This window comes from Amphiprion ocellaris, chromosome 2, assembly GCF_022539595.1.
Source record: "Amphiprion ocellaris isolate individual 3 ecotype Okinawa chromosome 2, ASM2253959v1, whole genome shotgun sequence".
In the NCBI taxonomy this organism is placed as follows: Eukaryota; Metazoa; Chordata; class Actinopteri; family Pomacentridae; genus Amphiprion; species Amphiprion ocellaris.
The window spans coordinates 16,534,160-16,549,428 of NC_072767.1; the positions used below are offsets into that span (position 1 = coordinate 16,534,160).

At 38.9% G+C, this 15,269-nt stretch overlaps 5 gene segments (V, D, J or C); 3 read left to right on the top strand and 2 right to left on the bottom strand.

The window, feature by feature from the left end:
* Positions 1–582: 582 nt before the first annotated feature.
* On the bottom strand, positions 583–2,190 carry LOC111583700 (Ig kappa-b4 chain C region-like). The segment is given in 3 exon segments: positions 583–1,067; positions 1,881–1,962; positions 2,182–2,190. Coding segments are annotated over 3 exon segments (435 nt in total).
* A 1,024-nt stretch (positions 2,191–3,214) lies between these two features.
* LOC111583703 (Ig kappa chain V region 3374-like) lies at positions 3,215–3,747 on the top strand. The segment is given in 2 exon segments: positions 3,215–3,317; positions 3,425–3,747. Coding segments are annotated over 2 exon segments (375 nt in total).
* Positions 3,748–6,178: 2,431 nt separating this feature from the next.
* Positions 6,179–7,553, bottom strand: LOC111583705 (Ig kappa-b4 chain C region-like). The segment is given in 2 exon segments: positions 6,179–6,685; positions 7,493–7,553. A coding segment is annotated over 1 exon segment (273 nt).
* Positions 7,554–8,533: 980 nt separating this feature from the next.
* LOC129350691 (immunoglobulin kappa variable 4-1-like) lies at positions 8,534–9,066 on the top strand. The segment is given in 2 exon segments: positions 8,534–8,646; positions 8,723–9,066. Coding segments are annotated over 2 exon segments (393 nt in total).
* A 1,987-nt stretch (positions 9,067–11,053) lies between these two features.
* Positions 11,054–11,626, top strand: LOC111585332 (Ig kappa chain V region 2717-like). The segment is given in 2 exon segments: positions 11,054–11,181; positions 11,289–11,626. Coding segments are annotated over 2 exon segments (375 nt in total).
* Positions 11,627–15,269: the final 3,643 nt, after the last annotated feature.

Below are 15,269 nucleotides of genomic sequence, written 5' to 3' on the forward strand. Positions count from 1 at the left end.
CCTTAGAAGAACATGACAGCCATGTCTGAGCATTGTTAAATGAGACGTCTAACCTATGAGGACCATGAAACAATTAATTAAATAGTAAAATAGTAATATATGTTTTTTACTTAAAATGAACTGGTATTTTAATGAATTAATGACATATTTAATACCACATTTATGTATTTAATTCAAATTTTAATTAATTAATTACGAATTTAATTAATTTTTTAACGATGTACTTATTTATTTATTTTGGCACTTTTAGTCCTTCATAGCTGTGGTCTTTGATATAGTAAATACTTGAAATCTACTGTCAGGTTGACGATTTATTTAATGGTGATTTCAACATTAACTTTACTCGTCACTGCTTCCTATATTATTTGTAATTTCATTGTTGTGTCAATACAAAATGAGACATTATGTTGAACTTTTGCAGTGAAAAGTTCTCATGTGTTTTAACAAAGTTACTACAAAAAATTCAATCCTTCACATTGGAGTATCATTTCATATTTACAGATTTTAACTGGAATAAGACATCTGATTGAACAATAAAATCCTCAGAAACATTCTTGATTTGAAGACGACCATCTTTATTATGTGAAAACATGAGCTGTGGCATCATTAGGAGGAAAATAGGACTATTTGAATCTTTATTTAGTTTGATGAGAGACAGAAAGAGAGAGAGTTCCAGAGAGCAGACAGAGAGTCAAACCAGTATGAGAGTCCCAGTGAGTGAGGTCAGGACTGGGAACACTGGTCTCTCCTCAGTGTCTGTGAGAGTGGAGTGTGGGAGCCCTGGGTGGCCTCACAGCTCACAGAGACCACCTTCCTCCACTGGTCTGCAGGGAGCCTCAGGGTGCTGCTCCAGCTGTAGTGGCCGTCCTTCTCCAGCACCCCGGGGCTCCTGCTCTCCTCCCAGCTCATGCTGCTGCTGCTGCTGCTGCTGCTGCTGCCGTCCACCTTCCAGGACAGACTCCAGTCTGAGGGGAAGCCCTTGTTGGCCAGACACATGAGCGTGGCCTTCCCCTGCTGCAGCTCCTCACTGGAGGGGGGCAGCACCGTCAGGGTGGGAGGGACATCACCTAGGAGACACCAATCAGCTTAGAGGACAGGGAGCACACAGCTGTCACTCAAACATCACACACGTGGACACCTTCAGTGTGACACGCTGGATTCAGTCCTTCAAGGAGTTTGTGTCTCATGCTTTTTCTGCTCCAGCAGTCACTCACTCACTCACACATTGTTTCAGTTCCCTTTCAGAAAGCTCTCATGTAAATCAGCTCAGAGAGAATCATCTCACAGTTTCACCTCAAACATGTCCAACTACTCTGGAAACTAAACAAGTACATGTGGAAACATTCACAAGTTTCACTGCAAAATCACTTCAAAGTCTGAACTAAATACTAAAGTATTTAGTAGAAACAGAAAAATACAGAAAGTTTGTTGAAGAAAATTTTGAGTTTTTCTGTGGATTTGAATCATCATTTACTAAACGGTTAAAATCATTTCATCCAGATGTAGAAACAATTTATGATCAGATGAGGAAGTTTAGATATTTTGCACATTTTCAAATAGAAATCTGTATCGACACTCCATCCAGGATTGAAGAACATGAATTTATTGATATTATCTTGTAAAAAATTAACAACGGGACCAATGAAGTTTTATCTAATGCACATTTCAAGTTTTGTAATTTCCCAACTTAAGTCATTTCAATCATGTAAACATTGAATTTCATCAAACCTGATCAGAGTTAGCATCTATGAGGAGGAATTCAAACTTTAATACATGAAGTTTTTCTGAATTCAAAAATATTTTACAACTGGTCAGATTCTGAACTTTTAAAAGATATTTTAAAAATTAGTATTTAGTAGTGACTGAAAACATTAACTTACTTCCAACATCCAGTCTGGTTCCTCCACCGAACGTGTACCACAGTGATACAAACTGATTGAGTCGCGGTACAAAAACCTCTGACTGTAGAGAGACACGTCTCTGACTTTGTCAGACTGAACTAAACCTACAAGCTCTCAAGATTCTACCATTAAAACCAGAAAGAATCATTTATCCTCTGGACCATCCACATGATTTATACTCAATGGAATTAGTTTTTACATTTCAGTATTGAAAGAGAGCTTTGTTTATAAGTCCAAAATATTTGTAACGGATCTCTGACTTTGGAACAAACAAACTCACCAAAATCATTCACTGTTTGTCTCATTTTGTCAGCTGGTATGAAAATTGAAAATAACACAGAGCTGCAAATATGTATAATTTCTTGTTTCATTTAATATATGTCAATTTAAAATTTTTCTGGGTAAATATTAATTTTCAAAACAGAAAATAACAAGCAAAACAAAAAGATTTCATACACATAAACTGTTGAATATATCATACAAGTAAAATTAAATACACATTTATAATTGATTGATAAATTCACTAATCCATTGATGAACTTTCAAAAATTGTTGTAATCAGAAAATAGCTCCAGTGTTCTGGGAGAGTTTATCATCCTGACAGCAGAAATGTAGCATTTTTAAGTTTCACAGAAGTGTTTTCTCAGGATTGAAATGATAAACTATAAAAAATGCTCATACACATAAAGTATTTAAAAGAGAAACAATATCAGCAGTAAGTCCAGACATATTCCCAATCAATTCCGTAAATAATTAAATGATTCGCTGATAAACTCTCACTAAATGTTTGAAGAAGAAAGGAAATGTTTTAAAACAAGATATATTCAGAAGACTAAACCTGAATACACAATCTTCCAAAATATTCCTAATCGATGAACTGAGAAAGACCCTGAACATTCAGTTTGACTGTTTAAGAAATGACTGTTAGTCATTTGGACACTTTGATCAGCTGCTTTTATTGTGCATCATACATCACGTGGTGTGTTACCAAGATTTTTGTGAATGACAAATATCAAATTTAGTTTGTGGTACAGCATTAAAAACAAGACATTTTAGCTGCAACAAATCTTTCAGAAACAGTTGTTGATACTCTGGACAAGCTACATCTGCAGAACACATTGTGAATAGTCTTCATTTGAACTATATTTGAATGAGGAAATGGTCTCCGTTAGTGCTGTTTGCATGTTTTGTTACCATAAAACTCTGAACTCCAACGAGGACATTTCCATAGAGAGACACTTTGCATCAGCAGCACCATGCTCCAGTGCTCTGGGAGACTTTATAGTCCTGACACTTGAACACTGGATGACTGACAGCTGTCCTTCATCACAACAGAAGACACACAAATCCTCCTCATCAACAACATGACTCTGATCTGCGTCCTCATCTGGACTCTCCTCTGCTGCTGCTTCACAGGTAAAGTCCAGAGAATCCAACTCCTCTCCTCTATCAACATCCGTCCCTCTCAAATCAAGCCCACAGAACCATGATGCTGCTTTCTCTTTGTGTCTCTGTATCCTCAGAGTCCAGAGGACAGATCACAGTGACTCAGTCTGGAGCAGTGAGCTCTGCTCTGGGAGGCTCCGTCACCATCAGCTGTAAGACCAGTCAGGATGTTTATGGCTCTAACCATTTAGCCTGGTACCAACAGAAAGATGGAGGAGTTCCTAAACGTCTCATCTATTATACTAGCACTCGAGATGCAGGGATTCCAGATCGTTTTACAGGCAGAGGATCAAAGTCTGACTTCACTCTGACCATCAGTGGAGTCCAGACTGAAGATGCAGCAGTTTATTACTGTCAGAGTTTTCATGTGATCAGCAGTCAGTATGTGTTCACACAGTGAAAAAGCGTCGTACAAAAACCTCCCTCAGTCAGACTGAACAGAAACTGAACTGACTGATACACTTCACTGAACACACACGCACGCACGCACGCACGCACGCACAAACAGACAATGATAACATAGAAACTATACATGACTTTTTCTGTTGCAGCTTCTCATCATCCTTTCAGTTCCCATAATGGACATATTCTTTTCTAATTGGGCAGAAAAATCCGGACAACTGAATGTTTCCAGTTCATGAGAATAAACTGTTATGATCTTTTACTGGAGCTGTACATCTATTTACAATTTTCTCAAATTTGTCCAGTTAAAATAAAGTGTGAAGACAAAGACCAGCAACAGAAATCATATAATGAAGATGTCATGGCCCCAATAGAATCTGTACAAACCCCAGTACCATAAAATACCATTTAAAATACATTAAACTAAATGACTGATCTTCCTCAGATGTTCCCCACATGTTTGCACTCTCCCCTTTGATGCTGTATCAATGCAAATATTCCCACTGAGGGATTAATAAAGGATTATCAACTTTTTTGTTATCTTATGTTACACTATATTGACAACAGTATTGGGACACTCCTCCAAATAATTGAATTCAGGTGTTCCAATCACTTCCATGGCTACAGGTGTATAAAATCAAGCAGCTACACATGCAGTCTGCTTCTACTAACATTTGTGAAAGAATGGGTCGCTCTCAGGAGTTCAGTGAATTCAAGCGTGGGATCATGATAGGTTTCCACCTGTGCAGTAAGTCTATTTGTGAAATTTCCTCGATAATCAATATTCCACGGTCAGCTGTCAGCGGTTTTATAACAAAGTGGAAGCAAATGGGAACAACAGCATCTCAGCCACAAAGTGATAGGCCTCCTAAAATCACAGAGTGGGGTCAGTGGATGCTGAGGAGCAGTGGGCAGAAATCACCAACTTTATGCAGAGTCAACAGCTGCAGATCTCCAAACTTCATGTGGCCTTCAGGTTAGATCAAGAACAGTGTGGAGAGCTTCTTGGAATGGGTTTCCATGGCTGAGCAGCTGTATCCAAGCCTCACATCACCAAGAGCAATGCCAAGCATCAGATGCAGTGGTGTGAAGCAGCCACCACTGGACTCTACAGCAGTGGAGACGTGTTCTATGGATCGATGAATCATGTTTCTCTGTCTGGCACTTTGATGGACGAGTCTGGGTTTGGTGGTTGAAGGAGAGCAGTACCTTCCTGACCACACTGTGCTAAAAGCAGACATTCCAATATTTGTGGCATTATAATATATATCTTATGGGATGTTATCTTATCTCACCTTATGTTATCTGATCTAATGTTAACAAATAGATTAAACATGACAGATCTTCCTCAGCAGAATAAATCACCCAGTTTTCAGTGAAATGTAAATGAATGAGAGTGTCGTAGTTTCTCTTAGACCTCAAGGATGTGTAGATGTTGAAGAAAATGTCCGACTGGACAGGATCTAATTCCAACAGTCAGGGAGGCAGATGTAGTGAAGGAACCTGACAGTGAAGCTGATTGGAGGATGAGAAGCAGTTGATCAGGAGGGTGAAGGAGATTGGAGGGAAAGTGTGAGGATGTCTGTTGGTCAGGTGGTGAACAGCAGCGACTGGAAAGGTCCATAGAAATACAGAGACCTGGTGAAGAGAGAACGAGGCTGAAGACACAGAAGAAGAACAAAATAAACAGGACTGATGCACGAGTCATGACTCATCACTATTTTATTCTTCTCAATCATTTTCTATGTGTGACATCAAGCCATTCTTCTGTTTTGTTTAAATACTGTTCTTGGACGTTTTTGTTTTTTAGTATTAGTTCTGACTGATGTTCAAAAATTCTATCTATCTATCGATCGATCTATCGATCTATCTATCTATCTATCGATCGATCGATCGATCGATCGATCTATCTATCTATCTATCTATCTATCTATCTATCTATCTATCTATCTATCTATCTATCTATCTATCTATCTATCTATCTATCTATCTATCTATCTATCTATCTATCTATCTATCTATCTATCTATCTATCTATCTATCTATCTATCTATCTATCTACAGAATTTTTAAATAAAATTTAAGGAATTAGGATTGTCTTTGTGTTGTATCCATTCATGTGACATGATGATGTGATCTTTGATTTATTAAATGCTTTAAATCTACTGTCAGGTTGACGATTTCTTTAATGGTGATTTCAACAGTAACTTTACTTGTCACTACTTCCTACATTATTTGTAGTTTCTTACTTGTGTCAATACAAAATGAGACATTATGTTGAACTGTTGCAGTGGAAAGTTCTAATATATTTTAACAAAGTTACTGAAAAAAAATCATTCATCACATTGTAGCATCATTTCATATTTGCAGATTTTAACTGGAATAAGACGTCTGATTGAACAATAAAATCCTCAGAAACATTCTTGATTTGAAGACAAATATCTTTATTACGTGAAAACATGAGCTTTGACATCAAGAGGAGGAAAATAGGACTATTTGAATCTTTATTTATTTTGATGAGAGACAGAAAGAGAGAGAGTTCCAGAGAGCAGACAGAGAGTCAAACCAGTATGAGAGTCCCAGTGAGTGAGGTCAGGACTGGGAACACTGGTCTCTCCTCAGTGTCTGTGAGAGTGGAGTGTGGGAGCCCTGGGTGGCCTCACAGCTCACAGAGACCACCTTCCTCCACTGGTCTGCAGGGAGCCTCAGGGTGCTGCTCCAGCTGTAGTGGCCGTCCTTCTCCAGCACCCCGGGGCTCCTGCTCTCCTCCCAGCTCATGCTGCTGCTGCTGCTGCTGCTGCTGCTGCCGTCCACCTTCCAGGACAGACTCCAGTCTGAGGGGAAGCCCTTGTTGGCCAGACACATGAGCGTGGCCTTCCCCTGCTGCAGCTCCTCACTGGAGGGGGGCAGCACCGTCAGGGTGGGAGGGACATCACCTAGGAGACACCAATCAGCTTAGAGGACAGGGAGCACACAGCTGTCACTCAAACATCACACACGTGGACACCTTCAGTGTGACACGCTGGATTCAGTCCTTCAAGGAGTTTGTGTCTCATGCTTTTTCTGCTCCAGCAGTCACTCACTCACTCACACATTGTTTCAGTTCCCTTTCAGAAAGCTCTCATGTAAATCAGCTCAGAGAGAATCATCTCACAGTTTCACCTCAAATATGTCCAACTACTCTGGAAACTAAACAAGTACATGTGGAAACATTGACAAGTTTCACTGCAAAATCACTTCAAAGTCTGGACTAAATATTAAAGTATTTAGCAGAAACGGAAAAATACAGAAAGTTATTTGAATAAAATGAAGAGTTTTTATGTGGATTTGAATCATAATTTACTAAACAGGTCAAATCATTTCATCCAGACGTAGAAACAATTTATGATCAAATGAGGAAGTTTAAATATTTTGCACATTTTCAAGTATAAATCTTTATCGTCACTTCATCCAGGATTGTTTGAGGAAGATACATTTATTGATATTTCTTATAAAAAAAACTAACAAAAGGACTCATAAAGTTTTGTCTAATCCACACTTCAAGTTTTGTAACATCAGAAATTTAAACATAAAAATTCATCAAACTTGATCCGAGTCTATGAAGAAGAATCTAAACTTTTATACGTTAACTTTTTAAAATTAAAAAATAAAATAAAAATTCAACTCATCAGATATTTAATTTTTTGAAGATATTTTAATAATTAATATTTTATTTTCAGTAATGATTAAATATATAAACTTACTTCCAACATCCAGTCTGGTTCCTCCACCGAACGTGTACCACAGTGATACAAACTGATTGAGTCGCTGTACAAAAACTTCTGACTGTAGAGAGACACGGATCTCTGACTTTGTCAGACTAAACTAAACCTACAAGCTCTCAAGATTCAACCATTAAAACCAGAAAGAATCATTTATCCTCTGGACCATCCACATGATTTATAGTCAATGGAATTAGTTTTAACATTTCAGTATTGAAAGAGAGCTTTGTTTATGAGTCCAAAATATTTGTAAGAAAATGAGATTAAAGTTTTCCTTTTCTGATGAAAAGAACAAGAGAGAAAATGAAAAGAAAAAATCCTCCTGAAATGAAAGATCTTTAAATTGAACTTACGTCCAACATCCAGTCTGGTTCCTCCACCAAAAGTCCACCACAGTGATACAAACTGATTGAGTCGCTGTACAAAAACCTCTGACTGTAGAGAGACACGGATCTCTGACTTTGGAACAAACAAACTCACCAAAATCATTCACTGTTTGTCTCATTTTGTCAGCTGGTATGAAAACTGAAAATAATACGGAGCTACAAACACCTACAAGTTATATTCTTTATTTTGGATGTATCAAGTACATTTTTTTTGCTTTTATTTCCACAGAAACTTTGATTGATATCTGGAAAAAAATGATTAACCGTAAGAAGAAAATCATGCACAAGCAAAATATTAATGGCACAAAAGTAAATAATGCAAAAATAATGAGAGACATTTTCCCATTTAATGCTCTTAGAAATTAAGTGATACATTGATAAAGTTCACAGCTGAATGATTTTAAAAGGAGACATTTTGAGACAAGACATTAACTCAGAAGAAAACATCAATCAAAAATTTTGGAAAAAATTCCTGATAAACATTCTGATAATTTGACTGTTGGATTGATAACCAGCATCATCAGATTGATTCCAAGTCCCTGTTGGAGTGAGTCAGACATTTCCATAGAGAACCACTTTGCATCAGCAGCACCATGCTCCAGTGCTCTGGGAGACTTTATAGTCCTGACACTTGAACACTGGATGACTGACAGCTGTCCTTCATCACAACAGAAGACACACAAATCCTCCTCATCAACAACATGACTCTGATCTGCGTCCTCATCTGGACTCTCCTCTGCATCACTCAGGGTGAGGAAAATGGTTTTTCTGTGATGTGAAATCATGTAAGTGTAGCTGAGTTTCATTGTTTCTTCTCTCTCCTCAGGCTCTGTTGGACAAAATGTTGTTTTGACTCAGTCAGCAGCCAAATCAGTGCAGCTCGGTCAAACTGTCTCTATTGACTGTAAAGCCAGTCCTAAAGTAGCTCTCTACTCTGGTTCACAATACTTCCTGGCCTGGTACCAGCAGAAAACTGGAGAAGCTCCAAAACTCCTGATCTATCTTACAACAAGCAGAGCTTCTGGAATCTCCTCCAGATTCAGTGGAAGTGGAACAGGGAATGGAGTGGACTTCACTCTGACCATCAGTGGAGTCCAGACTGAAGATGCAGCAGTTTACTACTGTCAGAGTTATCACTACATCAACAGTCAGGATGTGTTCACACAGTGAAAAAGTGTCGTACAAAAACCTCCCTCAGTCAGACTGAACAGAAACTGAACTGACTGATACACTTCACTGAACACACACACACACACACACACGTATAAACACCTGCTTACTAAATCAGTGGACTGTACCGACATGTACTTCAGTTTCCAGTCAGCATGTGCACATGATCAGAACCACCCAGGAAGGATCTTGTATGAGGAAGCATCATGTCTGCTATGAGGATCCACAAGATAAAAAACATAACAGCTGCAACTTTCCATTACAACCAGAAAAGGGCATTTTAATTGCTTAAAGGCAAATGTTATGTCATAAAATGTCTTTTTCTTTCCAATGTACACAGAAAAAAATCACCACACTGCAAGGAAAAACTACAAAATTCTCGGAATTGTGAAACTGAACCATCAAATATTTGCCATCTCCATTTGGAAAATTATCCACCAGTTCATGACTAATTGACTTTTCATTGTCCCTTGAAACCATGATAAAGCTTCACACTGAGGGTTTATTAAGCTTGTTATGAAAAGTACATGACAGCCTTATTCAGTAGCTTCTATTAAATGTCACAGTAATTTATATTTGTCCTTTTCAAAGATGTAACCTGAACAGACAATGGTTTAACATCATCATAAACAACCACATTTAGTGCAGTAAAATCATTTTAATTATTCATTCAAAATGGTAAATACAATACTCAGTGGAGTAAAGAGTTACAGTTAAAAACATATAATAGTTTGGTGATTTAAAAATATTTGCAGATTTTATACAAATAAACAACATTAAAAGAATTACATTTGTAATTATAAAATAATCATATATTACTTGACAAAAGGACACTGGGACACATTAAAGTTCCAATAGTGCAGCAGTGGACGACTGTCTGCTGGTCAAGATTCAGTGAACCTTCAGGGTTCTGAGACTGCATGTAAAAGTGAGGATGAAGAAAAAAACTTGATGAGGCACAGTTGTAAGATTTTCCAGGACTCTCTCTAGCTTGTTTTCACTCAATGCCTACATGTACAGAACACAGTTATCCTCATAAAAACATATGAAGAGCAAAAATGTCAGTAAATGTTACACATACAGTCAGGTCCATAAATATTTAGACAGTTTTCAGCATGGCTCTGCACACCACCATCATGGATTTGAAATGAAACAACACATTTTATATGAGCCCTCCATCCTTTTAAGAGACTAAAAGTAATTGAACAATTGGCTGCTTAGTTGTTCCATGCTCAGGTGTGTTTTTCCCTCATTATTTCATTTACAAGGAGCAGATAAAAGGTCTATAGTTCATTTCAAGAGTGATATTTGCACTTGGAATCTGATGAGGTCAACTCTCAACATAAAGTACAAAGAGTTGTCACTATCAGCAAGGCAAGCCATCACTAGGCTGAAAAATCAAAAGTCTAAAAGATCAGAGCCCCTGAAGTTCCTGCTCAAGACACTGAAGATCATTTTATTCTAAGTGTACAGAGATCAGACTCTACATTTGCCATTTTCTCAAAACTGCTTCCAGTCCAAGACAAAAGATGAATTACTTGTAGGAGTCAAATAGAGCTTTGTGTTGATTTTCATATATTCTTTCTTGTTATTAGCATGTAGATGTGAGTGGGAGGGAGAGAGAGAGAGAATATGTGTACATGTGTATCTATAGGAGAATGAATGACCATATGTGTGTCTAACTCCACCTAGAGGAGACCAGAGAATCTAACCCCACCCACACACATCCACATTTCCCATGAAATAATAAAAAAAGATGTTGTTTTGAAAAAAGATATATTCAGAAGAGTAATACAAAATACTAAATATTGGAAAATAAGTGTTGTAATTTCTTTTTAATCAAAATTCTGATCAAGTGATTGATGGATTGATAACCAGCATCATCAGATTGATCCAAGTCCCTGTTGGAGTGAGTCAGACATTTCCATAGAGAACCACTTTGCATCAGCAGCACCATGCTCCAGTGCTCTGGGAGACTTTATAGTCCTGACACTTGAACACTGGATGACTGACAGCTGTCCTTCATCACAACAGAAGACACACAAATCCTCCTCATCAACAACATGACTCTGATCTGCGTCCTCATCTGGACTCTCCTCTGCTGCTGCTTCACAGGTAAAGTCCAGAGAATCCAACTCCTCTCCTCTATCAACATCCCTCCCTCTCAAATCAAGCCCACAGAACCATGATGCTGCTTTCTCTTTGTGTCTCTGTATCCTCAGAGTCCAGAGGACAGGTCACAGTGACTCAGTCTGGAGCAGTGAGCTCTGCTCTGGGAGGCTCTGTCACCATCAGCTGTAAGACCAGTCAGGATGTTTATAGCTCTAACTATTTAGCCTGGTACCAACAGAAAGATGGAGGAGTTCCTAAACTGCTCATTTATTATGCTAGCAGCAGAGCATCAGGGATTCCAGATCGTTTTACAGGCAGTGGATCAAAGTCTGACTTCACTCTGACCATCAGTGGAGTCCAGACTGAAGATGCAGCAGTTTATTACTGTCAGAGTTTTCATGTGATCAGCAGTCAGTGGTTGTTCACACAGTGAAAAAGCATCGTACAAAAACCTCCCTCAGTCAGACTGAACAGAAACTGAACTGACTGATGCAGTTCACTGAACACACACACACACACACACACACACACACACACACACACACACACACACACACACACACACACACACACACACACACACATACACACACACAGATCCCAAAACAAGTTCCGTATCTTCAAATACTTTAATTGAAATCAAACTGTCTTTATAGCAGCTGTTCAGTTTTCATTGAGGTCCCATTATAATCCATATTTTTTATTAGATTAAAAAACAAATCAAGCTGAGAAAACCTGAAACTGTTCATCTTTATTTTCCTTCCAAGACACAGACCAGACTCAGAAACCTTCATTATCAATGTTTAATTTTAGTTTCATCAAATTTTTTCCATCTAGCACCAACTAACAACATGCCTCATCTTTAGATTCGTCACATAGAAGTTAAACAGAAAAATCAACAAACAAAAGTGTCCTTTGGTTGTATTACAGTCTTTTACGATTGCTTAAGCACGATTTTGAAAACAGGGCTCAGAATTTCAAAACACTGCACACAATTAGCACAACCACATGCACAATATGCAGAACACCTCAGATCCTGTGCAAAATGAAACACTCTTGTAAAAACTATATACACATTTATAAAAACCATTATGTTACCATATAAAACACACACATTTCATAAGGTTTAATTCTGTTTGAACCAGTTACACACTGATGTGTTTAACTTAAAACATTTTTAGCAGTTCTACCTCTCAGTGATTAGATTACTGTAAGTGAAATACACAGAGAAAGTGCAAATATACAACATGGCAAATTCACCAAACACAAGATCAATGCTGCAAACTATTGAAAATATGATTTATTTCTCTTCATAGAACCAAAATCAGTCAACACAGACAATCACAACAAAGCATGTCCCAACACTGTAAGCCCAGAAAATAGACAAATAAAAATACTGTACTACCAGTACAGGTTAAAAGTACTGTAAAGTAAAAGAAGAATACAAAAAGAAATCTGAATAAAATACAGTAAATACCACACATCTCTTTGCCTAGCTGGATCTGGCCAGAGAATTTCATCAACATCACAGGCAATATCCTCATCAGCAAGACAACGTGGGAAGAACTGTCTTGAAGAACGGATCCATCCTTGCAGCTACAGCGTTGATTTGGTCACAAGCCTCTTCCATGGCCTGAATGAGGGGCACCTGAGCCTGGGGCTGGAGATCATAAACCTTCCACCACCGTGTCTAGAAAAACTCTTCCATGGGGTTTAGAAATGGAGAATATGGTGGAAGGTACAGTACTGTAAACTGTGGATGGTGTTGAAACCAGTTCTAGACCAGAGCAGAGCGGTGGAATGAAACATTGTACCAGATGACAATATGTTGCATCTGGTGCATTTGGTTAATTACTGTGACGAGGTTGAGCAATGGGTCCAAAAATGTGAAAATGTGATCTGTGTTGTAAGGACCCATATTGGCATGACGGTGGTTTTATAGAGCTCAAACCTGATTGGTGTGTCTACAAAATGAAGCAATCATGTGTTTGCACACCTGATGTGTGTGTTTAACCAACTGGCTCATGGGTGTGGTGATTTGTCAGGCAGTGCTTTGGAACTGCAAGGAAGTGACATCATGAAATACTTCGGTGTCTAATGTATACAAGTGTGTTTAGTCTTTCACAAATCACTGTGTGTATTGTTCTGCAACAAGTGTGAGGGTGACTTTATGTTTATAGTGGTGAAAATCTGGTACAATAATATGCTCCTTGAGTGTAAGGTGTTGATAATTATGTCATGCTTTTGTTCTTAGTATTTATGCAATCATAAAAAACTGTAATAGATTTCATGCACTGACAGTCAGTCGTTTGGACGATCTCCTGTTTCCTGCTGCAGCACATGATCATGTAGCTCTTTCAGCTCTGTGGACTGGTCCACAAACACAGATGCTTTGTTCCAGAAGGGGCAGAGTCAGTTGTTCTTCCTCAGAAGACTAAGATCTTTTGATGTATGCAGTGAAATGCTGCACATGTTCTACCAGTCAGTGGTGGCCAGTGTTGTTTTCTATGCTGTGGTCTGTTGGGGAGGCAGCGTGACTCAGAGGAACACCAGGTGAGTGGACAGGCTGGTGAAGAACGCTGGTTCAGTGCTCAGCAGGAGTTTGGACTCACCGAGGACTGTGGCTGAGAGACACAAACACAACACAGTGCAGTCCATCCTTAACTAAGCCAGCCATCTTCTCCACAGCATCCTGGCTGGACAGAGGAGCAGCTACAGTGAGCAGCTCATCTCACTGTACCACAGGACTGAATGGTTCAGGAGATCTTTTATCCTCACAGTCACCACACACTACAACACCTTGGTCAAAAGCAGTGGCTCATGATCTGACCTGTTGGCTGCTACATTCCTGTGACTCAATTCAGCCATGCAATAAACAATTACCCTGAGCCCATCAGGACCCATGCACCACCCCCTCCTATATACACTTTAGTTCTATATTTCACATTGCACCTTGTACTTTATAATACTCTATTTAACGGTAATTGTTACAACCCCGGCTCGGGGGGGAAGCAACATAAACAGTTGTAGGTGGTAAAAATCAAATTATTTATTGCAGAAAAGTTTGAACAAAAATGTGCAAAATACTATACAAATGAGGCAAAACTAAGGAAGAGGGCTGGTGGGTGCTGCTCAAATTAAAGAAAACAGCAAAACACAAGAAGAGTTCTCATAAGGAGAACTTAACACTATACTACAATACAGTCACTGTGGACCAAAGAAAAAACGGAACAAAAAGGCTCACTACCTGGGAACTGACACAAAACAAAACTACATGGGAGTCAGCACCCCTAATCCTGGTGAAACTAGACAAAAGAAAACTACCTGTAATGAAATGACGCTGTATCAGTTTTTAACTCTAATCCTGGCCCAATTCCTACCACACAGTCTATCTGCCTCAACCACACAGAAACACAGAATGACACGCTAGAAGTCAGCTGCCTCGTTCAGTTGAACTGCCAACTCTTTTAAAAGAGTTTTCAGTTGGTCAGCCTGGTGAGCGCCGCACCAATCGCAGGACTCCTGGTTGCAGTCACGCCTCTGCCGTCGTGGTCCAACCAGGGAGTGGGGATCACACAGCCCTATTTGCATCGCCACAACATATGGTTAAAACACACACACAGGGTAGGAGGCGCTGGCCGTAAGAGTAATCCATAATCTCATTGAAAATTTTCTCTTGTGGGACCAATAACAGATATTCAATCTATCTAATAACATTCTGTTTATTGTAAATGCCACCAATGTGCACCTTATTTTAAATATCAACAATTTTTGCACGTCTATAAATATCAGCAACTTATTGCTCTTCGTTCGACCAGCAATTTGAATGATAATAGCATGCTCTTTTGTACATTGTTTCCTATCTATCTATCTATCTATCTATCTATCTATCTATCTATCTATCTATCTATCTATCTATCTATTTATCTATCTGTGACCTACTGATTAGCCATCGTGCCATACAGCTGTGGGGGAACTAATGATTGGTTTGGCCATTGCAGCAGGGGGTTCAAATTGATTGACGGACATAGCTCCAGTAAACTCCTGAACACTCCTGGACAGGTACGCGCTGTGCAGCACGCGAAACACTG